Source organism: Chelonoidis abingdonii, chromosome 3 (genome assembly GCF_003597395.2).
Source record: "Chelonoidis abingdonii isolate Lonesome George chromosome 3, CheloAbing_2.0, whole genome shotgun sequence".
NCBI classification, from domain to species: Eukaryota; Metazoa; Chordata; order Testudines; family Testudinidae; genus Chelonoidis; species Chelonoidis abingdonii.
This window is the reverse complement of record NC_133771.1, coordinates 180,846,569-180,873,497: the sequence shown is the minus strand read 5'-3', so window position 1 is coordinate 180,873,497 and position 26,929 is coordinate 180,846,569. Positions and strand designations below refer to the sequence as shown.

The following is a 26,929-nucleotide window of genomic DNA, read 5'->3' as shown; positions in this document are numbered from 1 at the left end:
GGAACAGTTGTAGACAAATCACTTTCTGCTGTGCTGAGGTTATTGTGTAGTAGAACTGAAGCATTCTCCTTTTAAAAAACATAAGTTCTTATTAGCACTAAACCAAATATTTTCTTACACTTTCCAGTGCAGGATTAAAGGTTTTACCATATGTGGCCAAAAATACAATATGCAGAAAGGGTTAGACTATGACTAGGACTGACCCACCATTCTTTTCACATACTTGTATATAGGACACCTATTGTCACACTCCTTGCATTTCCCTGGAGCATAAGGACTATCCTCTCTTAGAACCTCTGTCATGCAAGTCACCTAAAGGAAATGTGGAAGAGATGGGGATGAGGAGAGGAGAGCATGCTGCACCCTCCAGAGGTTGTAACTGCGCTCCAGGAGGGAGAGTTGCAGCTCCTACGGCAGTATGGCTGCTCTGCACTTCTCCCAATGCACGCTTGTATCTTCAAGGTATAATGTGGTCTAAAATGGATATATTGTCAGATACATTATGCTGTTAACTAAGGCAATGTCTACACTGCAAAATTAAATCGACATCATGTAAATCGACATTGAGCCTCAGATTTAAGCAAGTTGATCTTGCATGTTCACACTGCACTTGTGGCGGCAGAGTGCATCCTCATTAGCAGGGCTTGCATCGACACACAGAGCACTGTACTATGGGTAGCCATCCCACAGTGGATCTAGCTGAGTGGAGTTTTGGGTTGGGCTTGCAATGCCTTATGGGACCAAAACATTGGCAAGCGTGGTTATGGGAACATGGCGTTAGCCTCCCATGATGCCGTTACCTCTCTCCCTCCCTCCCTCTCTCCCTGAAATCAATGGCAAACAAACCAAGCCTTTTTTGCGCCCCCTCCCCTTTTTTTTTTGTAAGCCTGGGTTATCCGTGCGGACGCCATAGCATAGCTGTACGCTGTTGTGATGATTACAAACACCTTGCCCCTTATCCTGCAGTATTTACACAGCTGATACTCACAGAACAATGTGATGCCATGCAAGCAGGCCTGCTGGAAGACAGAGCAGTGGAATTCGCAGTTGCTGGCAAAAGTCGTGCATCACCTTTACATGGCTGAGTGCCATTTCTGGGCTTGGGAAACAAGCACTGACTGGTGGGACCGCATCGTTATGCAGCTATGGGATGATGAGCAGTGGCTGCAGGACTTTCGAATGCATAAGGCCACTTTCCAGGAACTGTATAAAAAACTTTCCCCAGCCCTGAAGCGCAGCAATACTAAAATCAGAGCTGCTCTGACAATGGAGAAGCGAGTGGCAATAACTCTGTGGAAGCTTGTAACGTCAGACTGCTACCAGTCAGTGGGGCATCAATTTGGAGTGGGTAAATCTACTGTGGGATCTGTTATGATCGAAGTTTGCAGGGCGATTAACAGACTTCTGCTAAGAAGGGTAGTGACTCTGGGCAACGTGCAAGACATAGTGGATGGTTTTGCCATGATGGGGTTCCCTGACTGTAGTGGGGTGATAGATGGAAAGCCTATCCCTATCTTGGCACCAGACCACTTTGCCAAAGAGTACATAAACCAAAAGGGGTACTTCTCAGTGGTGTTGTACGCGCTGGTGGATCACAGGGGCCATTTCACCAACATCAGCGTGGGGTGGTTGAGAAAGATGCATGATGCATGCATCTTTAGGAGCACAGATCTGTTCAGAAAACTGCAAGCAGGGAATTTCTTTCCAGACTACAGAATAACCATTGGTGATGTTGAAATGCCAATCGTGATCCTGGGAGACCCAGCCTATCCCTTGCTCCCATGACTTATGAAGCTGTATGCCGGCAGCTGGACAGCAGTAAGGACCCGTTCAACCAGAGGCGGAGTAAGTGCAGAATGTTGGTGGAATGTGCCCTTGAACATTTAAAAGATCACTGGCATTGTTTGCTTACTAGGTTAGACCTCAGTGGAAGCAATAGCCCCATTGTTATTGGTGTCTGCTGTGTGCTGTATAATATCTGTGAAACAAAGGGAGAAAAGTTTCCGCTGGAATGCGGGAGTTGAGGTCGATTGTCTAGCAGCCAGTTTTGAGCAGCCAGACGCCAGGGCAATAAGAAGAGCACATCGAGGGGTCTCTGTGAGGCTTTGAAAACCAGGAGCCAGAGTAATGTGACACCTGTCTGTGTTGTTCCTTACCAAAATGTCCCTTCCGTTGCATTTTCTCCCCTGTAAACTCCATCCCCACCAACCATGTGTGTTGAATGAATAAAGAGCCTTTTCTCCTCAATCCATTCAGTTTTATTATGCACCCAAACACACAGAGACATTAAAGAAAAGTAAGATAACCTGAGGCAAAAGCACTGATAACACTGTGGTGAGAGAAACATGGAAAACTTATTGTTTAGAGATGCACTGCAATAACAGTCAAAGGTGTGGAAATGGGCATCTTCTGGTCCTTGAACCCTCCACCGGTGTTGAGGGCCAGGGATTCCGAACGCCTCCCACCCCCATCCCTGCTTCATAGGACGGTTGGGGGAGAGGAAGTAGAACTGGGTGTTGATGGCAGCAGGTTCCGCATAGGCTGCAGAGGGACTCTCTAGCATCCAGCTGCTTTTCTTCTTCCTCAACATGTCTGTTTGCACCTTCGTAATCCGCAGCATCTCTTCCTGCATGGCACGCTTTTGTTCCCTGCGTGATCTCCTGTCCTCCTTGTCCATGTCCAGGTTCTCAGACAGTGTGATCCTCCATGCTCAGAGCTCCATCTTGTCACTCTCGGAGATGCACATTAACTCATTGAACATGTCCTCCCGAGTCGTCTTTTTCTGCCTTCTAATATGGGAGAGTCTCAGTCCCAGTGTGGAGGATGCACTGACGGACAAGGTTTCAGCTGCAAGGATTGCAAAGCACCAGGGTAGCATTGACAGTGCATACATTGTTTCTGGTGCAAGGTTAATTATTTTTTATAAAAAACAAACCAACCCTCTATATACTTCACTGCAAGTCACAACGTAATCAAAACCGCTGGCTATTGCAAGAGTCGGTTTCCTGCTTCAGCACTGATGAGTACGGCCACAAGGCATGGGCAAGAGGTCTTGTGCTACTGCTTTTGTGAAGACAGCCTTGGGATCACAGGTTGGAAATTGAGAAAAGCCACTTTCCCCTTGCAACCTGGATAGTGCTTGAGGACAGGCACCAGCGTAAAGCCCCCTAAATAGTTTGTTTTTTATAAAAGTATGAGGGGAAGGGAGACAAACAGGAAGCTGCCACCCTCCCCCCTGATTTTTTTTCCAATGCTGCTTGCAATACATGGTGATCCCTTCCAACCACAACCACAGCACGTTTGGGAAAGTGTGGTTGTGTGACCCAGATTTCACTAAACGGGGTGGATTACTTGTTGAATTGTTTGTGGTTTAAGGGGTAGTATAGAAAACTTCCCCCGTTTCCCCTAGGTGACCCTATGCAATATCACTCTCCTGAGGGTAACAGATCCAGCAAAGGAGCAGATACTGCAAGTGTCTGGGTACAGACCTGGTCTTTATGCTGCAATGCTGTGTGCTGCAAAGATGCCAGCAGAGTTAATACTGGAATGGTGCAGGAAAGTGTCCTACTGTGGTGGACCAAATAAGGCAGCCCTTCCCAGAAACTTTCTGCAAAGGATTGTGGAGTACCTCTATGAATGCTTCCTAGAGATCTCCATGGAGGATTCCCAGGCCATCCCCATGCACAGAAGCAGTTCTTATGTAACTCCTACTGTTGGACTGGAAATGTGTACTCACCAAAGGTGCCTTCCTCAGCCTCACTCTGCCACCAACTGGTCCTGTGAACAGATGGGTTCCAGGGTTTAAAACAGTTCCTGGCTGTCGAGGAGAGTGGATTCTCTGCTTCCCTGCCTCAGATTCTCCTCCTCCTCTTCCTTATCAACAATATCCTCGTTGTCCTCAAAGTTGCCCGGGGCTCTTGGGAGGTATCCACGGAGTGTTTTGTGGTAGTGGTGGGGTCCCCGCCGAGAATCTCATGCAGCTCCTCATAAAAGTGACACGTCTGTGGGGCAGAATCAGAACAACTGTTCGCCTCCCTTGTCTTCTGGTATGCATGCTGAAGCTCCTTTATTTTCACGTGTCACTATTGCGTGTCCCTGGTGTAGCCCTTCTCCCCCATGCCCTGCATGATCTTGGCGTAGATGTCAGTGTTTCTTCTGCTGGATCAGAGCTCTGCCTGCACAGACTCTTATCCCCACACGGCAATATGATCCACCACCTCCTGTGTACTCTATGCTGGAGCACGTTAGTGGCATTGAGTCTCCAGGATTAAGGCTAAGTTTTTCTCACGGATACTTTTAGTAAAAGGACAGGTCACGGGAAATAAACAAAAATTCCCTGACTTTTGCTAAAAATATCCTGGACAAAAGGGTGAGCGCGTTAAGCACCCACTGCTCCCGGGTCCCCCACTGCTGCCATGTGTGGGAGCTCCAGGGTCCCCCAGCCTGCGGGACTGAGTTGCTGCGGAGTCCGCCCGCTGCATCTGGGCAGCTGCAGGGAGTCCCCCCCCCCCTTTGCATTTGGGCAGCTGCGGGGAGTCCCCATGCCATGGCTGGACACCTGCAGGGTCTGCCAGCCCCCTGCTGTGACTGGGTAACTATGATGTCCCCCCACCAAAATGGGGGCTGGGAGCTGCAGGGGTGGGGCTTGCTGGGAGCTCCAGCCCGGGGGGAGACAATGTCATGGAGGTCAATGGATGTCACAGATTCCGTGACCTTTGTGACATAATCGTAGCCTTATCCACGATGAGTTGTGCTAGTGAGTTCTCCACACTGATTAAACAGGAAATGAAAATTCAGAAGTTCCCTGTGCTTGAACAGGGAAGTGGCTGTTTTCTGTGTACCTGGCTGACATGCAGTGGAGTTGAAATTGCTCTCCAGAGCGGTCGCAGCGAAGCACTGTGGGACACCTCGCTGAGGTCAATTCATTCAAATTGCACTACGCGGTGTCTACACTATCCCCTTGTCGACCCATGGATGTCAAATCAAGCGCTGTGCCTCTCGCGGAGGTGGAGTACGGAAGACTTTACAGGCCACTTAGGTCGGTGGAAGGGACTTGGTAGTGTAGACGTACGTTATTAAATTGACCTAGTGTGGCTTATATCGACCTAACTTTGTAGTGTAGACCAGGCCTAAGTGTGTCTGTTGTGTACTAATCAAGGCCTTTTTATGCATTTGTTTTAGGAGCTTGTGTCCTATTGAAAGTTTACCTTGTATCTGAATATCTTGTTCATATAAAATGTGTATTAGGCATATTGAGAATCATAAATTTTAGTAAAATTAATAAATTAGCATGTTCAAATTCGTAGTTACTGTTTGTCATTAGTAACATCAATGAGCAACATAGATGGCTGCTTCTAAACAACTGGGTCTATGGTCCCATTATATTTTTGTCCTAAAGAAGACAAGGAAATTTTTGAAGAACAGACTTTAGTGTGGATATATTTAGATATAGGTGGCTGGAATTACACCCTAGCAGTAGCTAGAGGAAATATTATAAAAGTATGTTTTATAAGGAACATGTTTAGTTTTCAGTGTATTTAGTCATTTATTTTGCATTTTTATTTCAGAATACATTAAAATAATCATATTTGGAATAAATGTGTAACTGTTACTTGTTAAGTAATAGCAATGCATTCACTGTATGTGGATGACAAACACGTTTCTTCCTTTTCTAGATGTGGCCACTCTCCTGTGTATCGTTCACGTGAGATGGCAGGTCGAGCCCTTGTTCCATTTGTTATGATAAACCAGATACCACATACAGTACAGTCTCTGCTTGCTGGGCTTCCAGAGTGCACCAATCCATGTATACGACAGAATTCTGTTCATGGAATGCTTCTACAAGTAAGTTCTCCTTTGTGTAATAACGATGTAGTCATAGTTTGTGGTGAGTAGAGAAGCACTTATTAAGAAGCTTCTTAATAAGTATATGAAGAAAGTATATGAAAGAACTTTACAAATCAGTTGTCTAAGGTGATAAATAGAGGAAGCCAAATTCATAGATGATATAAATGTTGATATAAATTACAGTTCAGTAACTTAGTGTAAGTTGATTTAATGTACATGCAAAAAGAGCAGAAGGACAGAGTTGTAAGAAACAAGAATCTACAAAAAGGGTGCAAGATGGTATATGACAGCAATGATGCTAATGTAGCGTTTTTCATCTTTGAATCTCTGAATGCTTTTAAGAAATGGGAAAATATTATTCCGATTTTACAGATGTGAGCATATATGTTCAGAGAGATCAAGTGACTTGCCCAAGGTCACACACCAACTCTGTGGCAGGTCACAGTCTCCCACTCCCATATCCTGTCTGTTGATCTTCCTTAATTGTCTGACACATTTTTCATGATCCTTTTGGTTGCCCCTCTTGCCACAACCTCACCGTGTCCTCTTGACATGTATTCTACACCCACTTCCTCTTACACACTGACTTATGTAACTTACATTACCAATTAAGAAACATCAGAATTTGGCCCCATATGTAGAAATGCATAAATAACCTTTAAATAAATATTTAATTGAATCCATAATTGAAAAGCAAAACTGAAAATAATGAAAAGGTGTAGTTAAAGAATACAAGATATATATACTTGAATTAAATTGATAAATTTGTGAAACAGTATTATTCCAAAAAATTCTCTGAGCCCAAAAACGCAAAGAGAAGACCTCCCAGGCAGAAATAATGATGTCTAAGGGTTTATTAACATCTGTATTTCCATTTTGTTTCTAGAAATGTGCTCTTGATCTTCTTTTTAATTTTCTTTTTTGAACTGTTAGGACATAGGACTGTGAAGAGACATTACTAGCTTCAAATTAACTCACAAAATTTTGTTTTTCATACAGGATCCTTTTAAATAGTATATCCTGAAATTCTTTATGAAAATTCCCTTCAAAATTGTTGTTGTTTGTTTTTTGTTTGTGTTTTTGCTCTTCTGTAAACATTTAAAAGGGCCTTTTTAGCACAAGAAAAACTGACTGCCTAACATGACTGGGAAACAGTAAAACTGACTGTAAACAAAAGTGCTATTAAATGCGCAAAGTAAAGAAACTTAAAAATTAGAGAAACTTTTGTTCCTCTAATGTTTTGATAATAGTAATATTAGTAATATAGTAATCTTATAACTATAGTAGATTTTAAAAAAAGCTTTTATACAGACATGGTTTTCAAGTTGATCATGTCTCTTTTTAAAATATATAGCTGTGACAAGATAGAACTTTTTATCTATGTTATTGAAGAAACTTCTTGGGACATGCAAGTATCAGTACTACATGCTTTCTTGTCTTTGATATGGTGATTGTCTCTGAAGGAAGGAGCTCTCAGTTCAAGATAGCTGTGGCAAAAAATGAAATAGTAGAGGATACCTTCAGTGCATTCTTTTCTACAGTAATGCATTTTCTTTCACATTTTCACTCAGAATTGTGCTGTTTCTTGTAAAATAATAGTATCTACCCACTTCATAATTTTTTTACAAGTTGAATTTTTGCAGGATTTCCAGAAGGAAGTCCATTTGATACAAACAGACACCGTTTTCACACTGAAGACAAAATGATTTTAAATGATTTCATCAACTTTGAGTGAGAATACTTAGTAATCTGCTGACACTTACATGTGAGGTTTATCATATGATAGTAGTAGTTGCTTTATGTCCTGAACCATGAGTGCTAACATCTCTTGTCAATTTTAATCATAGCATATGATATTCTCTAATTTCTTCTGACTGAAGGGTATATTGATAGGGTACAGAGCGGCAGACCAACTCTGTTTGTACAGGAGTGTTAATGTAGACCTGTCATATTTGGAGATGGGTATTTTAAAGTGCTTTATAGTTTAAGACATTATGGACAGTAGCTTTGGTTGTTCCCTTGTATGTTCTCTAAATCTTTTTTTCTTCTTCCAAACAATTTCTATTGTTCACTTTTAAATGGAGCAATTAAGTCTTTTTTATGTGCTTCTTAATTCTGAACCCAGCTGTAATAAGCTTCATATTCTGTAACTGGTGATCAAATTCTAGGAAATAGCCCACAATCAATTTGGAATAATAAATTAACTCACCTTCTGTTCCTTTAATTTAGGGTAATCAGTTGTGTTTTGTGCTTACTTTTAAATTTGTCATACTAGTAATTTAGCTGCTTAATTGCCTTTTTCAGAATTCATCTGACAATGCCTTATTGTGCATGTTCACTTCTGTTAGCCTGCAACTGCCCATGGCTCTCAATGTATCTTGGCATACCTTCCTATTGTGAGTTCTCTTATGTCTTTTCCAGAGTGTTCTTTTCTCTTAAATTTCCTGTATGGTCAGCAATTTTAGGACAGGGGAAGTAGAGGGGAGTCCCTATACAGCTATTATCTTTAGCTGTACCTGTGCTCCATCATATATCCGATATAGTTTCTGGTTTATCATTAATTTACATAAAGTTAGTTGTAGATCTCCAATAATTCCCTCACTATTTTTAGACCCTGAAATGAGAATCTGCTGGCAAATCTGTCTTTCCTCCTGCTTTATTTTATTTTATAGAAGAGAATTCAGTGCTTGTGAAAGGAACCAGACAGTGGGATCTAAAGAATGAAGTTTTTTGTTTATCTGTAAAATAGGCATATCCCAGGTAGTGGCATTACAAAATTGGCCTGACTGTAACACCAGTGTTCTTTCTTTAGTAATCTAGAAGAACTATTTTTGGGAAGCTGAGAGGGTAATTCAGTCTTCTTGTTGAGGCTGCTAAAAAGGGTTTCATTTCTAATGATGGTCTTTGTGATATTGACATCTGCGGACCGAGACCACCAGCTTATTTCACATAGCCTGTGAACTGCTTCAGTCAGCTTGAGCCAAGTTTGGTCATTGCTAGCTTGGGGCTTTTAATAATTGAGTCTACAGCAACACTAGGTCCTGTTAAGGGGCAAAAATAGTTCCTGTCTTGAAACTCTTGACTATAAACCTGTTTTCCAATGTAAAACAAGATTCATGTTGACCATTTTGTGCATAAAAAGAAAAGTACTTATGAGGTTCAGGGTTTTGTCCTCACCAGACATCTCTGAGGTCCAACTCCAAAGTGTCCTGGGTATACAAATGTATCCAATAAATGTTCTCTATGGCACTTAAATTGTTGCAGGGAATATCATCATTTTGTAGAAATTTCCAAGTCACCTTCTTGAGAAGCTATTATTCTCTAGCAGAAAAGATAACATAAAGTACATTAATATAAGGTGGGGGAAAGGAAATAACTTACACTGGTCTAAGTACTACACAGTCATAATGAATAGGAATTTGTCAAAATAGTGCTCTTTAATTCTATTTAATTTTGAAAATGAAAAATAATTTAAAATGAAAAGTTTTTCTCTCCAGTACAGTTTACATCAGGGGTAGGCAATGAGTGGACTATAGGCCAAATCTGGACCACCAGACACTTTTGAATGGACCCCAAAATCTTTTATTTCCTTATTTATTATCATTGTTTGTTTTTTTTTAAACATGACTATGCCCTGATCAAGAAATTAGGACCTTGACAAAAAAATAATTAAAACTGCAAGTGTTTATAAATCTTTATAAATCTTAACTTTTTGTCATGCTGTTTTGTTTACTTTTTTTGGATTTCACTCACTTTAGAAAGATTTCACTTTTGTTGCTAGTACTATCTTATTATTTTCACTTACAGGAACAGGACCACGGGGGCTGCAGTGGTTGGGTTGTATATGCTGCAGGAGAGGAATATTTACCTGAAAACAAAACTATTTTTAAAAATTAAAAATTCATGAAAAATCTATTTTATTGGGCTTTGTAAAATTTCCCCTTCCCCTTTTAAAAATATATTTACAAAATATATAAGTTTGTGAAACAATCTGACATTGTCCCTTTAAAGTGAGTATATGCTTTCCCCCTTAAAATAATGAAATGAAACAAAAAACCCAGAATATATGGCCTCATGCACTGTAATGATAGCACTATACATAACATAAACAAAGAAAAAAGACACATTCAATTATGGTTCCTCTAGTTATATGCTGAATAAAACCACCATTGATGGTAATTGAAAAGGATAAGGAGACTGGTTTCATTTTAATTGCTGAAATCCTGGTTTAGCTATTCTCAGATGGAAAGATATTTAGCCCTTATCTATATATGTAGAGCCATAAAAAAGGAGGGTAGGTAATGATTTTAAATGAAAATTAGAGTTGCATTTTTGAAAAGCTCTTCTGACTAGTTTTGAAAATTGAGTATAACTTCCAAAAATATTCAGAACCAGATCACACCCTCCTTTTGTAGGCGTGAGGACAGCAGAAAACCAGTTGATATAAGCAAGATGTAATTGGAGGAGGTAGCTTTGAGAAACGTGTGTTATCTGCCTCTGTGTGTTATCTGCCATTTTGGCAGGAGATGGCTGGTTGAGAAGAGAGTGGGGCATGGAGAGAGTCATTGTGTGTCACTATTCCTCGCAGTCCCTCTCGAAGCATGTCTGGGATGATTGCTGGCAGTCTCCACTTTTTCCTTCTCTTATGCTTTTGACCACTGGATCTTTATTGTGTCTGGGTTGTGCCTCTCAAGACTCCCCTTCCACTCTTTACTCGAACATCCACTTCATCTGATCATATGCCCCAGCCTTATGTCATACTGTCCTGGAACTGCACTCAAGAACATATAATGCCATCCTGATACCTCCACCTAGCTCATTTGTGGCTCTTCTGGTTGAAATGTGTTGTTAATCATTTCTCTTAACTGCTTGTGACAAGTTGGGAATTTCTTGGAACACTTCTCTGAAAAGAACTAATAGACTTGAGTGCTATCATGATTTCTTTCTGTCTTTCTCCTAGAGTTTCTTCAATGGATATTTTCCTTCTAAAAGAGTTTTCCTATCCTGGAGCTCAAACATTGTAAAAAGTAGACTTGTCTGCATGTTGACTCCCAGTTTATATCAGCTGGGCATTTTGTTTGCTGGCACAGAACCCATTCCTCCAAGTCCAGTTCGTTGCTAACTCCCTATTGCTCACCAGTAGGGTTTTCTTACTGCATTTTAATTTTTCTGAGTTTTACCTCTCCCACTTCTTACAGGCAATGCAGTTTTCTTCTCATTTTCTTCAAGATTTGACATTGCCTGTTCATTCTTTAAATTCAGCCCATAACAATGCAATCTCAGTTAACACATCATAAAACCACCACCACTAGTACTTATTGACATCCTTGTTGGCATTCTGAGCAGAAAGGCCAAAGACTGGATGCATATGGAGGCTGAATTATACTCTCTCTCACCTAGACATAGGATCCCTCCAGGAAACAGTTGAGACACATTACCACTGCCTATGCCCCATACTCATTGTGTGGACAAATAGGACATTCAGTCTCCAGTGTGGCCAATCTGTCACTGGTTGCAAGTAGTAAAAATGCTTATATACAGAAGAGATTAAGTGAAATCTCTTTATTTATTTGAATTAAATTCTGTGGAATGTTTCCCTCCCCTTGTTCGTTCCCTATTGTCTTTTTGGCAAGGTGAGAATTTTGTACTAAAAATGATCAGGGGTGTAGGATAAATTCTCCTAAAATTAGTTTCTGTTTGTTGAGGCTACCTGTCTCTCTTAAAACTGGAGTTTGTTTGTGTGGGTGTGGGGGTAGTGGCGTAGTATATAAAAATCATGTAGTGTAACTTTGATATCTCGATGCCCAGTTTAACTGAACGCAATGTCTGTATTAGCCACACTGCTTCTAATTTACAAGTCCAGTCCACTTATCTGTTATCACAGTAAATGCAGTTGTTACAGATGAGATTTGTAATGAGCTAAGCAAATAAAGCATGCGCCATACCTCATTCCTCTCAGATTTTAGAAGGCACTTCAGATTCTTAATCCTTGGGTCAGTTAGAAATCTCACATTGGTACCTTGTTTGCATTTTGTGAAATTTACAGTGGAAGTGTTCTTAAAATGAACATATGCTGGGTCATCATCCAAGACCGTTATAACATGAAATATATGGCAGAATGTGGGTAAAACAGAGCAGAGAACATACAATTCTCCCCCAAGGAGTTCAGTCACAAATTTAATTAACGCATTATTTTTTTAACAAGCGTCATCAGCATGGAAGCATGTCCTCTGGAATGGTGGCCGAAGTATGAAGGGCCATATGATTGTTTAGCATATCTGGCACGTAAATACTTTGCAATGCCAGCTACAAAAGTCCTATGCAAATGCCTGTTCTCACTTTCCAGTGATATTGTAAATAAGAAGAGGGCAGCATTATCTCCTGTACACGTAAACAAACTTATTTGTCTCAGCGATTGGCTGAACAAGAAGTAGGACTGAGTGGACTTGTAGGCTCTGAAGTTTTAGATTGTTTTGTTTTTGAGTGCAGTTATGTAAGTTGCACTTTCACGACAAAGAGATTGCACTACAGTAGTATATGAGGTGAATTGCAAATATTATTTCTTTTATCAAGTTTACAGTGCAAATATTTGTAATAAAAAATAATATGAACTTTTATTTCAGTTACAACACCTAATACAATGTATATGAAAATGTAGAAAAACATGCAAAATATTTAATAAATTTCAATTGGTATTCTATTAACAGTGCAATTAAAACTGCAATTCATCGTTAATAAGTTTTTTAATTGTGATTAACTTTTTGAGTTAATCGGATGTTTAACTGCGATTAATCGACAGCCGTAGTTAAAATGTGCTTAATTGCATGATCTCTGTATTGGCAATATTGGGTCAGACTAATGGTCCATCTAACCCAGTATCCTGTCTTCTGACAGGCCAGTAGCAGATGTTTTAGAGGGAATTAACTGAATAGGGCAATTATCAAGTGAACCTTTCACTGTTGTACAGTCCCAGCTTCTGACAGTTGGAGATTTAGGGACACTCAGAGCATGGGGTTGCTAATAGCCATTGATGGACCTATCCTCCATGAAGTTACTGAATTCTTTTTTTAACCCAGTTATATCTTTGGCCTTCACAACGTCCTCTGGCAATGAGTTTCACAGGTTGACTCTGTGTTGAGTGAAGAAGTACTGTTTAATTTAGTTTTACTCCTGACTCCTATTAATTTAATTGGGTAACTCCTGGTTCTTGTGTTAGGTGAAGGAATAAATAATACCTTCCTATTCACTTTGTTTACACCATTCATAGACTTCTATCATATCCTACTTTCATCATCTCTTTTTCTAAGATGAAAAGTCCCTGTCTTTTTAATCTCTCATCATATGGAAGCTGTTCCATACCCCTGATAAGTTTTGTTGTCCTTCTCTGTACTTCTTCCAATTCTATTATAACTTTTTTGTGATGGAGCAACCAGAACTGCATGCAGTGTTCAGAGTGTGGGCTTACAATGGATTTATACAGTGGCATTATGATATTTTCTGTCTTATTATCTGTATCTTTTCTAATGGTTCCTAAAATTCTGTTAGCCTTTTTTGACTGCTGCTGCACATTGAGCGGATGTTTTCAGAGAACTATCCATGACTCCAAGATCTTTCTTGAGCAGTAACAGCTAATTTATACACCATCATTTTATACATACAGTTATTACGTTTTCCATTGTGCATTAGTTTACACGTACCAACATTGCGTTTCATTTTCCATTTTATTGCCCAGTCATCCAGTTTTAAGAGATCTTTTGTAACTTTTTGCAATTAGGTTTGGGCTTATATATCTTGAGTGGTTTTGTATCGTCTACAGACAAAGCCACCTCACTGTTCACACCGTTTTCCAGATCATTTATGAATATGTTGAACAGCGCATCTCCCAGTACAAATCCTTTACAGACGTTGCTGCTTGCCTCTTTCTGTTGTGAAAACTAACCATTTATTCCTGCCCTTTGTTTCCTGGCTATTAACCAGTTTCTGATCCATGAGAGGACCCTCCCTCTTATCCCATGGCTGTTCAATTTTTTTAATAGTCTTTTGTGTGGGACCTTGTCAAAGGCTTTCTGAAAGTGCAGTTACTCTGTATTCACTGGGCTCACCCTTCTCCACATGCTGATTGATGCCCTCAAAGAATTCTAATAGATTTTTGTGGCATGATTTCCCTTTACAAAAGCTGTGTTGACTCTTCCCCAACATATTGTGTTCATCTCTGTGTTTGATAATTTTGTTCTTTACCATAGTTTCAACCAATTTGCCTAGTACTGAAGTTTGACTTCTCAGCCTGTAGTTGCCAGAATTGCTGCTAGAGCTTTTTTAAAAATCAGCATTACATTAGCTATCCTGTAGTCATTTGGTACAGAGGCTGATTTAAATGATAGATTATATACCACAATTAATAGTTCTGCAGTTTCATATTTGAATTCCTTCAGAACTCTTGGGTGAATACCATCCAGTCCTGGTAACTTATTTCTGATTAATTTATCAGTTTGTTCCAAAAATGTCTCAATTGACACCAATTTTAATTAATAGACTATAAATAAAAACAGTGAGGAGTCCTTGAGGCACCTTAGAGATTAACAAGGACTCCTTGTTGTTTTTACTGATAAAGACTAACATGGCTACCCCTATGAGATTATAAATAATGATTTTGAAAAAGGGATGAGCATATGAACTTTCAGCTTGCTTTTCTGAGCAAAACAGACCTTTTGTTCGTTTCATTTTATGAAACTTGTATCAGTAATGTGGGAGTTACTTGACTTCAAAAGCTGTGCTATATGTGTAGGACTGGAATCCCATCATATCAGTGCAGTGGAGTAACAGGGTGTGAGATACAGATAGAAGTGTTCAGTCATCAGTCTCTGTTCATTAGTATCTAGAACCACCTTGCTCATTCTTGGAAAAAGCTTGACTAATGAGAACACACACAGCCTACACAAAATGTTCTTTTTAAGAACATTTTATTGAAGTGCTATGAGTAATTGTGTAGCAGATGATGTAGTATTTTGGATCAAACCTACAATAGCAGAGAATAGGTTTATTTCTTCAGACAGAAAAATCTAAACATAACCATGTCATCATCTTCTATTTTATGAGCCACATACACCTCCTATTGACTTCAGTGAGAGCAGGATTGGGCCCATCCCTTTTATTCTATAAAACTGATTATATTTTTTCTCTTTACAATATCAGATTAATGAAGATTATTAAAAGAGGCAGTGTGGTTTCAGTTAACTTCTCTGTGCCTCAGTTTACCAATCTATAAAGTGTGAATAATAATACTTATCTATCTCACAGAGGTCTTGCGAGGATTAACAATTAGAATCAGGTGGCTGGGAGCCATGGAAAGATATGGGAAAAGTATAATGAGCCCTACTCCCACTTCATCTTCCTTGCATCCCTTTCACAAGGGCCTGTCACAGCAATATTCCTTTCACTCTAGAGGGAGTGCTTGCACTCCCCATAGCACCTCAGGGATACAAGTTAGCCTAAACAGACAGAGAGAGGTTGAGGTAGGGCTCCTTGCTCCCCCCCACCCCACTGTCTACAGCTGACATGGTACACAAAGGAAAGCAAATTCATTATCCAAATGGGTGGTGGTGTGTGCACACTCCCTCTGTGCACTGGGGAGCTGCAAGATATTTTTTTGTATTACCTGAGAAACAATTCCTCCTGGAGTTCACGAGCAGGCACTTTGAGACCACTGGCTGAAAGTTGCAATAAATGTGCTAAGTATTTCGTTTTATTTAATTTTTCTATTTTATTTAGATGTTTATTCCGTTCAAGCACTGTGTATAAATATTGAGTGACTTAGTCTCGAATTAAAACTGCATAGGGCTGAAAATTTAAATATCATTCTTGAATGTTACTTACATTAAGCATAAGCAGAACAAGGCATTACTTTTAAGAAGTTGTAGTAATTTTTCTAGTTTTGCTCAAAAATTAATAAGATTTTTACATTCCTAAATGACCTTCCATTGAAATACAAAATCTGATAATAGTTATAAGTAGTTAACTCACTATTTCATAGGAATAATCTGGTGAAGGAAAGCTTTTCTTCTTTCTTGTAATACGCAGTCTTCACTAGTTCAAACTATTCCTTTTAGCTTGTATTATAAATGCTTTGAAAAGAATGTGATTGTTGCTACTGAAATCAGTAGTCCGTATGCTTCTCTCACAGGCAGTGGTGGATTAGCCACTGGGTCAATGGGGCCCTTCCCCAGGGGCCCTGGAAAAATGGGTGCCTCCATGCCCTGACCCGCTCTGCGTGCCCAACTGGTGCTCCTGCCTGGTAGTGGGGTCAGGGTGCAAGGGCTTGCCCCACTCTGTCTGCCCACCCAGTGCTCCTCCCAGGGAACGAGGTTGGGGTGTTGGGGCTTGCTCTACTCCGCCCACTCTGCGCTCCTGCTGGTGAGTAGGGGAAGCCTCTGCGCCTCAACCCTGCTCCCCAGCAGGAGTGCCAGGAGGGAGGGGGGGCAGGAGGGACTGCAGGTGGAAGGGGTGGGAAAGGACCCCCACTTGCTTCGCCCAGGGCCCCACAAAACTGTAATCTGCCTCTGTTCACAGGTGTAAATGGTGTAGCTCTGATGAAGTCAGTAGAGTTCCTGTTGTGTAAACTTAGTACATGTAGTCTGAGAATTGGGCCCAAAGGGAGACGAAGGCACTCAAGGCTTGATACTGTGTCATTGAAGTGGTTGGTAAACCCATTTTTTACTTCAGTGGGTCAGGAGCTCAGAGCTCAGTGCCTTGCATCTTAGGCCTGGTCTACACTATGCGTTTATACTGATTTTAGCAGCGTTAAACCGATTTAACGCTGCACCCGTCCACACAACGAGGCCCTTTATATTGATATAAAGGGCTCTTTAAATCAAGCTTTTCACTTGTACTCCTCCCTGACGAGCAGTAAGTTCAGAGTCTGATATCCTGCTATTCCATATCGGATTTTATAGTCTCCTCTAGTTCGTAGCTCGCCATCTGATGTGATATGGCTCAGGTTTCGCAGGGTTATGCCCACCAGGCTGCACCATCTCTGCTCTGGACAGGCCAATCCAAACTCGTGATTTGCGTGGGCCGAGGATAGAAGGAAAAGCCATTGTGAACTTGTTGAATTTCATTTCCTGTTTGCCAGCGTGGGAGATTCCGGATCAGCACGGAGAGTAGGTGGATTGCTCATAAGTCCCAATCCAAAAAGAGCTCCAGCATGCGACTGTTTACGGGATTGATACATGGATCTTGATTCGCCTGGATGGCGGAGACAAATCTGTTTCCTATCCAGAGCTCTCCGTGTACAAGACCCCCGAAAAATGCCAAAATTGAAAAAATCTCCAGACAGATGGCCACAGCAGGACTCACGCTATGCTGCGGCTGTGACAAGCGTACGGTGTAAGACCGAGTAGGGAGAGAATCCAATGAAGCTCATGGAGGGAGGGAGGGCTACTGAGGACTCCAGCTAGTCCACAGTCCCGCAGTCTCGGAAAAAGCCATTTTGCATTCTTTGGCGTAGCTCCAATGCTCGTAGGGTCAGAACACATTTGTCTGTGGTGTTCAGTGATTAAGCTCTCAATTTACCCCCCTCCTCCCGATGAAAGAAAAGGCGGATTAAAGATACTCATTTCTCTCGACTTTTTATCTGTTCACCCTATCTCCCTGCATGCTGCTGGTATAGACAAGGTGCATGGGGCAGATAAACAGGCAGCACCTCTCCCCCCCCTGCCCCTCATACCGGTGCCGCAGAACGGTACAATATGGACTGCTATCCCCTCGTCACAGCCTTAGGGCTCAATTCCCTGGCTGCCCTCAGGTGAGTTCGGCTGGGGGGGTGCGCGCTGGGGTAAGAATAGACCCATGAACTGCCTGGTCATAACGAAGTTCTGGTAGATGGTAAAGAATGTGCTGAGTAACGCTTCATCATAGCAACTGCGGGCCCTGAGCTCCATCAGCCCCCCCTCCTTTTCATTTAAATGAAAAGATTCTTACTGACTTGGACTATCTCACCTAGTGCAGTCGGCAGCCGCTGGTACTCCTGTCACCCAGCAACCCATATTAAATGTCCTGCAGTGGCACTATCATATGCAGCTGGAGGCTGCCCTCCCCTCATGTTTCTCTCCTCACTAACAATCAGTGTTTCTTTATTCCTGCATTCTTTATACTTCATCACACCAAATGGGAGGACACGTGCAATGGTAGCCCAGGCAGGTTGGGGGGAGCCAGGGACGAGCAAGAGGTGGGATTGTTGTCAGGTGCAGAGCACCCCCTGAATGCGCATGCAGCTCATCTATTTCTGTACCTCGGATCTTGACTATTGAAGTGCGGGCTGTGCTCTCTGGTTCTTCTTCGTACACTTGCCCCCAATCTAGTTCCTCGCAGGAGACCTTATTTTAGCCATCTATCACAGGGCTCAAAGGTGAGAGCGAATGACCCAGAGGGTCCCTACTCCCATTTTTGTCTTTGTGCCCTGCCGGACCCTCTCGGCCAGGGGCAGCTGCCAGGACAGGATTCTTATAGACTCGGTGCTCCATCCTATAGAATGACTAATAACATCATCTCATCGCCAATTTACAATGGTACAGCAGACGGTGCAGACACAACTGATAACCTCCTCCTGCTATCTTGCAACTGACCAGTGCATGGATGAATGCTGGCTAGTCGTGTAGCGCTGCGATGTACCACCTTGCCGGCTCAGGCGCATCCGAGAGGTTCAATATCTGGTGACTCTCTAGTGAACAAAAGGCACAAAAACGGATCCTCTGGTTAGACCCACTGCTGTGGGTGTCTGCCAGGGCAATCCAGGGAAAAAAGGGGTGCGAATTTGATTGGTCTGCCGTTGCTTATGGAGGAAGGCACATGAGATGCTACGATCAATTTACCAGACATCTCCCGCTGACAGTATTTTTGCACCAATCGTGCAATTGGTATCTGCAGCCAGAATTGCATAATGGGCCGGGGGGCGACTGCCGGACATATGCGATCAGCTACGGGGATAGCTGCGCCACAGTTGCAACGCTCCGGAACTCAACGCTAGCTCATACAGGGCGCACACCGCCAAATTAATGTGCTTAGTGTGGCCACGTGCACTCGACTTTATACAATCTGTTTTACAAAACTGGTTTATGTAAAATGGGAATAATCCCACAGTGTAGACATACCTTTACAGGTTTAGGTCTCATGTTTATGAAAATACTCCATGTAATGAGCATTATGGTTCATGATACTTTAATATTTAGTTGGGATGGCTTGATGCAGTGGTTTAGAAATGTCGTTTGTGAATTACTTTGTTTGGCTTGGCAGTAGCATTTAAAGCATAGCAGTTCATAGTTAAACTTATAAAACCTAATAAAGTGAGTGCATGTTATTACCTGGAGATCAAAGAAGAAAACTACTATCATTAAATGTTTTCAATTGAAACTTCCTTGCAGCTGCTCTTCTTCAGAGCTCAGTTTTTAGTGTCCAAGATAAACCTTACTTTTAAGATCAGAACAAAGAGAAAAGAAATATTAGTGTCAAGTGAAAAAACATGCACCTAAACATAAGTAACAGTAACAAAGCAGCTGTCTTAGTTCTTCATGCTGTAAATTCTAATTCACTATCTATATATTGTCATAGATGTAGATAGTGCTTTATAAGTATGTGAGCAGACAAAGGCCATGCCCCAAGTAACTTTTCATTGTACAACACAAATATACCCGTAGCTAAATTGGCAAAATGGAAGCTGACACTTTGGGTGAAGAGATGGAAAATGGTGGAAAACTTGCCAAAAAATTATCTTTCCAACTCCTAGGGTTTTTTTTTAATCAACTCACATGGTACCAACAGTTAGAGATTTCATATCTAGACCAGACAGTACTTTGAACAAGTCCTTACTTTAATTAATCAATAGCTCTCCCATATATTTACACTCTGACTTCCTGAGTCACATTGCCAGTTCTCAGGATGAAACAAAATTATAGTCTGATTTTACAGCTCTCTTAGGTCATTTGATCTAGCCTCTTCTAGTGTGTTCAGTTCCTTATTTAGCCTAAATAGGTGAGCTATTAACTGGGGATATGTAGAAGAGCTCTGTCTTAGGCTTTTTCTTCACTGCTTTAAAAAAAAAGGTGTGTTTTTACAACAGGATAACTAACATGCATTAGTTACCCTGTTGTAAAATTCCAGTGGAGACAAGGCATTGTAGTTTTACTGTGAGGTAAATTTGGGGAGGTCAGTTATCAGCAGGTGTAGTACTGGTCTTGCGTAAGTACCTCACGGTAAACACTACAGGGAATTTGTCTCCCTTAGGATTTTATAGTGAGAACTCTTTTGCATTTATCTCGTAAAAAAACCAAAAACCACCTCTTTAACCAGTGAAGACAGTCTTGGTCTACCTGATAATTTTCAGAACGAGCTTTCTGTTTCAGTATTGTACAAGAACATAAAAATGGCCTTACTGGGTCAGACCAAAGGTCCATCTAGCCCAGTATCCTGTCTTCCAACAGCGGCCAATGCCAGGTGTCCCAGAAGGAATGAACAGAACAGGCAATCATTAAATGATCTAACCCATTGCCAACCACATATGTTCAGAAATCATGAGTCAGGCCACTAAAATAATGAGATTTAAAAAAAAAAAGTTGGGATCTTTTGTGTGTCTCCTTTTTGAGGCATATTTTAACCTTTTATCTGCAACCATGAAGGCTAAAGCCTTCAAATAAAAGCTAACATTCTCATGTAGTCACTTGTCTTCAGAAACTGGGGCTTAAAAAACAACAACTCACAAAAAGCACCAAGTATTGTGAAATGTGATAAAACGATGAGAGTTTGCAACACTGTTGTTTCCAACGTGACTTAAATGGATTCATATAAACAATAGATTCATATTAACAAAAACGATTAAAGGTCTAGAAAACATGACCCATGAGGGAAGATTGAAAAAACTGGGTTTGTTTAGTCTGGGAAAGAGAAGACTGAGGGAGGACATGATAATAGTTTTCAAGTACATAAAAGGTTGTTATAAGGAGGAGGGAGAAAAAATGTTCCTCTTAATCTCTGAGGATAGGACAAGAAGCAATGGGTTTAAATTGCAGCAAGGGTGGTTTAGGTTGGACATTAAGAAAAAATTCCTAACTGTCAGGGTGGTTAAGCACTGGAATAAGTTGCCTAAGGAGATTGTGGAATCTCCATCATTAGTGATTTTTAAGAGCAGGTTGGACAAACACCTATCAGGGATGGTCTAGATAATACTTAGTCCTGCCATGAATGCAGGGGACTGAACTTGATGACCTCTTGAGGTCCCTTCCAGTTTTATGATTCTGTGAAAATGCCTTCATATTTATTTATACACAAATATGAATGTACATCACAATAAGATATTTCTCCCAATGATATATTGGCTGTGCACATACACCAAACAGGAATTAAAATTGTTGTTCATTTTATTTAAAAAAAATCTGAAGATATAGTCCATACACACACGCACACAATTTTTCAAGTAATATGAAATAATATTTAAACTGGACAAAATAGATAACAATTACAGAATTTTAAAATGTCTTAAAAATGCAGAACTTTTCAAAAATTTTCTACAAGTGCTAAAAGTATGAAAGAAAAATTTTAAACCTTGTACTTATAAAAATTGTTCTTTATTGTATATTAACAATAGATTTTCATTGGCACAGTGTTCCAGAATATTTTTATAGAAAGACTTTTTATAGAATAAATTCTTCTCTACATTTATTACAATAATTTAGGGCCTGATTCAGAGCCTACTGAAATTAATGAAAAACTATAACTGAATTCAGTGACCTTAGCTACTGACTTGCAGCCTGATTTAGTGTACTATATTAGGGGTATTCAATAGGTGGACCGCATGCCAAATCTGGATTGCCAGATGCTTTTGAACAGACCCCAAAATCTTTTTATTTACTACTTATTGTTTGATTATTTTCTCTGGAAATATTTTCTTGATCCAGAAATTTGGACCTTTACAAAAAATAGACTACCCCTGAACTATATGTTTTCTTTTCAGTCAGCAGCACAACTTTCTTGAGATGCATTTCAGACTGAGATTTGTCAATTGGGATGAGACAACTAATTACAAAATTAACTCAGCTGCAGACTATTTTCACTATTTTGTTACATTTAGGGCTTGTCTATACTTACAGCTAAATCGACTGTGCTGTGATTGATGCAGCGATATCGATTTAGCAGGTCTGGTGAAGAAAAGCTAAGTTGATGGCAGAGCACTCTCCCATCGCCATTTGTAGTCCATCTCCCCGACAGGCAGAAGGTAAGCTGGTGGAAGAGCATCTCCCGTCAACACAGTGCAGTGTAGACACCACTGTAAGTCGACTAAGTTACGTCGACTTCAGTTACGTAACTGATGTAGCGTAACTTAGGTCGAAGTACAGCTTCAATATAGAGCAGCCCTTAATCTGTAGTAAGTTTTATATAACAGTTTACTGTGTACCTTTGTATAAAACACTTTTTAAGAAGTGGAACACAGAGTAGTACACTGATCTACAAGATGTTACATAATTTGCTTAACTTTACTACTACAAGTTGTCACATTGAAGTTAAGCAGTGGAACAGTTGGGGGCATGTACATGTTCACAAGATTGGGGCATTAATATAACTGCATGAGTGCAAACAGGCAGCTGAGTAACTTTATTCATGTGCCAACTCCAGGAGCAATGCATCTTGTAACATTGCAAGATGCATAATGAACAAGAAAAATGATCTGATTGAGTCTTGCTCACCGTACACTTTTCTGTATTTTGTTTACCTGTCTGGGAGTGTTATGTAACCCATTTTTGCTCTGAATGCCGTTAAGAATTGCTGAACATCTTAAATATAGCAGTCCCTGCTGCTCCTCATATAATGTACTGATTTATTTGAAACAGTCAGTGAATTTGCAGGTGGCAAAATATTCGTTTTGTGATGGTTCAGGGCCTAAAAAGACAGTTTTAACTTATATTCCATAGCATGTAACAAACAATACTGTTGGCCTTTTGTAAATTATCTTTAAAGCAGGAGCTATTTTATAAAGAAATAGGTTGTGTTTTTCAACATCTAAAGTTTTATTTAAATTAATGTGGCTAAATGTATTAATTATTTTTATTAACACGATTGTTAGCACCATGGTAAACTCTTAATAGTTTAATGAAAAGGAAATTCTAATATTTGTAAAATCTTAAATAATGTGGGTGTTAGAAGCAAACTATGTTGGCACAAGGTACTTCTTTTTCCATTTAGATCTTTACAGAAGTGAAACTATTTTGAGCTTTGGCCAGTTAATTTGATTTAGTCCTGGCTGATTTAGATTCCCTGAAGAGCAGGTTGAACTTAAGTGAAATCTTAAATTTTTCTCTTATTTTTAAGAATTCAGTTATGCATTAAAGTATATATTTCTTGCACCTGTTTTATATTATGAATCGTTTTTAAGTGTCCCCCCATGATTAGTCAGAAAAGCAGCACTATCATTCTGTCACAGACAAAGGGTGTTTTTACATTTGGGAAGGAAAAAGTTGAAACTTGTAAATTGTATTGAAGATATATGCTACTAGGTGGTATGGTGGATTTAATCTCGCAACCTACAGAGTTCATTTTTCATCTATGAAAACATGTTTTCTATCCCACCTGCATATAGGTATTTTTCTTCCTTTTGATCTGAAAACTATGTCTTTAATAGGTTCATAGCCAAAAGAAAGCTAATCCTGGATACACATCCTAGATATATTTCTTTATAACACATCATAGATTGGTATTTTAAGTGTCACAGTCAGGAAAAATATTTATGAACAATGAGGGTTTTTTATTAGGTAGTAATTCAGGTTACTTGAGACAAGGAATTGGAGAACCAGCATCTAAAGTGATGGATGAGAGAAGAGAATAATGAGAGGCAAATAGATACAAAAAAGTGGGTAAATTAATTGTCATAGGATAAGTTTACATACAGCAAAGGCCAAACTTAAGAATCCCAAACACTAGAATGAAGATTATAAGCAAGATTGGAGAAAAGGTACAGCAAGTAATAAAATGGAGCCAAGTGAACAAAACACAATGAAATAAAAGGATACTTGACTAGGGAGGGAAAGTCTTTTTAATAAGAAACCAGTAGAATTAATTTAATACCTCTTTGCTTCCCTGAATCGACAGCTTTGTGATCACCTTACTGCCAGTCTCACTGTCTTTTTATCTGATACAAGTCACAGTCCTTTCTCGTGCTAGCCTTTTGGCTGTCCCTGTCCTTTCTGTGTTGTATTGATTGTTTAATTATTTTATATATCTGCATTTCTAAAGGAGCAAGAATTGTATAAGGATTTGCTGGGAGCAGGTGGGATGCAGCTGTTTGATTATTGACTCTGAATAAAGTGTTTTTTACTTTTTTTACTTATAAAAATCTAACAGACTAAGTGGAGTGTGAGAGTGGGCTGAGAGCAACCCTTAAAACACATTTGATGGTTCTTTTGTTTTATTTTTCTATCCCAAATAAGGTTGATGGTTTTCCTAAATGGAGCGAATGAGGAGGGGAGGACATTCAGGCTGAGCAAGGACTTTGTAGAATTTTGACAGCTGGATGCAGGGAAGTTGGTTGTGGAACAGGTTTGTCATATAAAAGGAAAAACTAGCAGGGGAAGAAGTTTGATTATGTTGAGGAGGAAGCTAGAAACAAGTTGTACTGTTGGCAAGTTGCTTTTTTGTTTGTATCTGTTTGTATCTGTTTGTGTTGTTTTTTATTGTAAGCTCTTTGGGCAGGGACTATCTTCTGTTCTCTATTTGTACAATGCCTAGCACAGTGGGACCCCAATTCTGTTTGGAGTCTTTAGTAGGTCCAGTGGGTCAATAGAAACATGAGCTTCAGGTTTCTCACTGGACTCAATTCTCTGCAGAGCAGCTTGCATCCTCTGAAACAGAGCATGTCTGAAATGTGGTAGATGGGGCTAAGAACATAAGAATGGCCATACTGGGTCAGATCAGTGGTCCATCTAGCCCAGTATTCTGTCTTCTAACAGTGGCCATTGCCAGAGTCTTCACAGGGAATGATCAGAACATGTCAATTTATTGAGTAATCCATGTCCTGTTGTCCAGTCCCAGTTTCTGGCGGTCAAAGGATTAGGAAACTCTGGGAGCATGGGGTTGCATCCCTGATCTTCTTGGCTAATAGCCATTCTGGACCTATCCTCCATGAAGTTATCTAATTCTTTTCTAAACCCACTTGTAGTTTTGGGCATGACATCTCCTGGCAATGAATTCTACAGGTTGACTTTATGCTGTCTGAAGAAGTACTTTCTTATATTTATTTTAAACCTGCTGTCTATTAATTTCAGTTGATCCTGAGTTATATGTTATGTGAAGGGATAAATAACACTTCCTTATTCACTTTCTCCACACCAGACATGATTTTATAGACCTCTATCATATCCCTCCTTCTCTTTTCCAAGTGAAACTGTCCCATTTTCTTTAATCTCTCCTCACATGGAAACTGTTCCATATCCTTAATCATTTTTGTTGCCTTTCCCTGTACTTTTTCCAATTCTAATGTATATATGAATTTGTGATGTGGCAACCAGAACTGCATGCAGTATTCCAGGTGTGGGCTTGCTATGGATTTATACAGTGGCAGTGCTATTTTCTGTCTTCTTATCTGTCCCTTTCCTAATGGTTCCTAGCATTCTGTTCACCTTTTTTGACTGCCTCTGCATATTGAATAGATGTTTTAACAGAAATGTCCACAATGATGCCAAGATCTCTTGCGCAGGGAGAGGGTGGTGGGTGGCAGGGGCGCTCCCCCAATAAACATCTCCTCCATCATCTGCAGCTTCTGATCCGGCCCCTCCCCCAAGCCCCTCCTCACCCCTTTCTCTCAGGGTGGAAGTCAGGCTGAGTGCAGATGGAGATGTGCCCGGGAAGGGCACTGCAACTAGCGCTCTCGCTGAGCCCCACTAGGTGGCACCCAGAGCAGAATTCTGCAAGGGGGAACCTGGGAAGCCTACTTAGTCCCACCCCTTCCTTGCCCACAGCCTCCAATAAGTGTTTGGAGCCTGGGAGAGTGGGGGAGGCAGGGGGGCATTGAGGGCATTGGGTGAGGGGACGGTATGTAAAGTCATGTCCCCCCACCCCTAGTAGTCACATTTAAATCCCTGCGCATACCTCTGCTATTGTGCATTACTTTGCATTTATCAGCATTGAATTCCATCTGCCACTTTATTTCCATTCTTTGTTGTAATTCTTCTTAGTCCGCTTTAGACCTAACTGTCTGGAGTAGTTCTGTATCATCTGCAAACTTTCCTACCCCACTGTTGGTGGGGAGCAAACTGAGAGGGTGGTAAAGGATGGAGGTTAGAGATATCCCTAACATACCTCTTTCTTGCCCCCATAGCTAGAGGCGGATCTGAAGGCATGATGTTCCCCAAGCCTCCCCTATTGTCTTTCTTTCTTCCCACAGTATCTACTGTTTGCCAAACACCCCCCATGAATTCTGCTGTCAGAGGTTTTCCCCCTTCTCTACACTGTGCAGAATGCCCTTAGTCCTCCCACTCTGTCATATTGTCCCTGTTTCCTTGATGTCACTTGCTACCCCAGAACACTGTTGTTTTCATTAGTGGATTTCCTTTCTGTTTTCATAATGTTTCTGATGTTTCCTTGCATCTGAGACCAGATGTTGATATAGTAAACCCAGGCATTAGGCACAATGCAGGAGTTACTAATTGAAATATAAGGGCCAGAATTATATGGGAGGGTGGCAGATTAGATCATCATAATGATCCTTTGGCCTTAAATTCTCTGGGAAATGTTGGTGGGGCCAAATTATGGCAAAGAATTTAAATAATCGTGTTAGTAAAATTTTCCTAAAAAATGGGGTAAGCATTTTTCTCCATATATAGCTAGAAGTATAGAAGAATCGATATCTGTATGTCTACTTTTGTTTCAGAAAGCGTTGAGTAGAAGGGTGAGACTCATCAGGAAATCTTACAAATGATTATATTTGTCCTTTAAAGTGCCTTCCTCTATTTCAAAATTGCCCTACCACTCAGTATCGTCATCAGAATTCACATAAGAATTCAATTTTCATTGATTCCTGTTGACTTATGACCTGACTTTCAAAGGTTTA

At 40.5% G+C, this 26,929-nt stretch overlaps 1 protein-coding gene across 9 annotated transcripts in view; it reads left to right on the top strand.

The window, feature by feature from the left end:
* THADA (THADA armadillo repeat containing) overlaps positions 1-26,929 on the top strand; it is a 358,450-nt gene that overhangs the window by 157,373 nt on the left and 174,148 nt on the right. For all 9 annotated transcript variants that reach the window (XR_012655623.1, XM_075064366.1, XM_032775058.2 and 6 more), the window contains one exon: positions 5,676-5,844. Coding sequence is in view for 8 of the 9 variants with exons in the window: in XM_075064366.1 (XP_074920467.1) it covers positions 5,676-5,844 (169 nt within the window). In the remaining variant the exon portion in view is untranslated. The remainder of the gene's footprint in view (positions 1-5,675; positions 5,845-26,929) is intronic.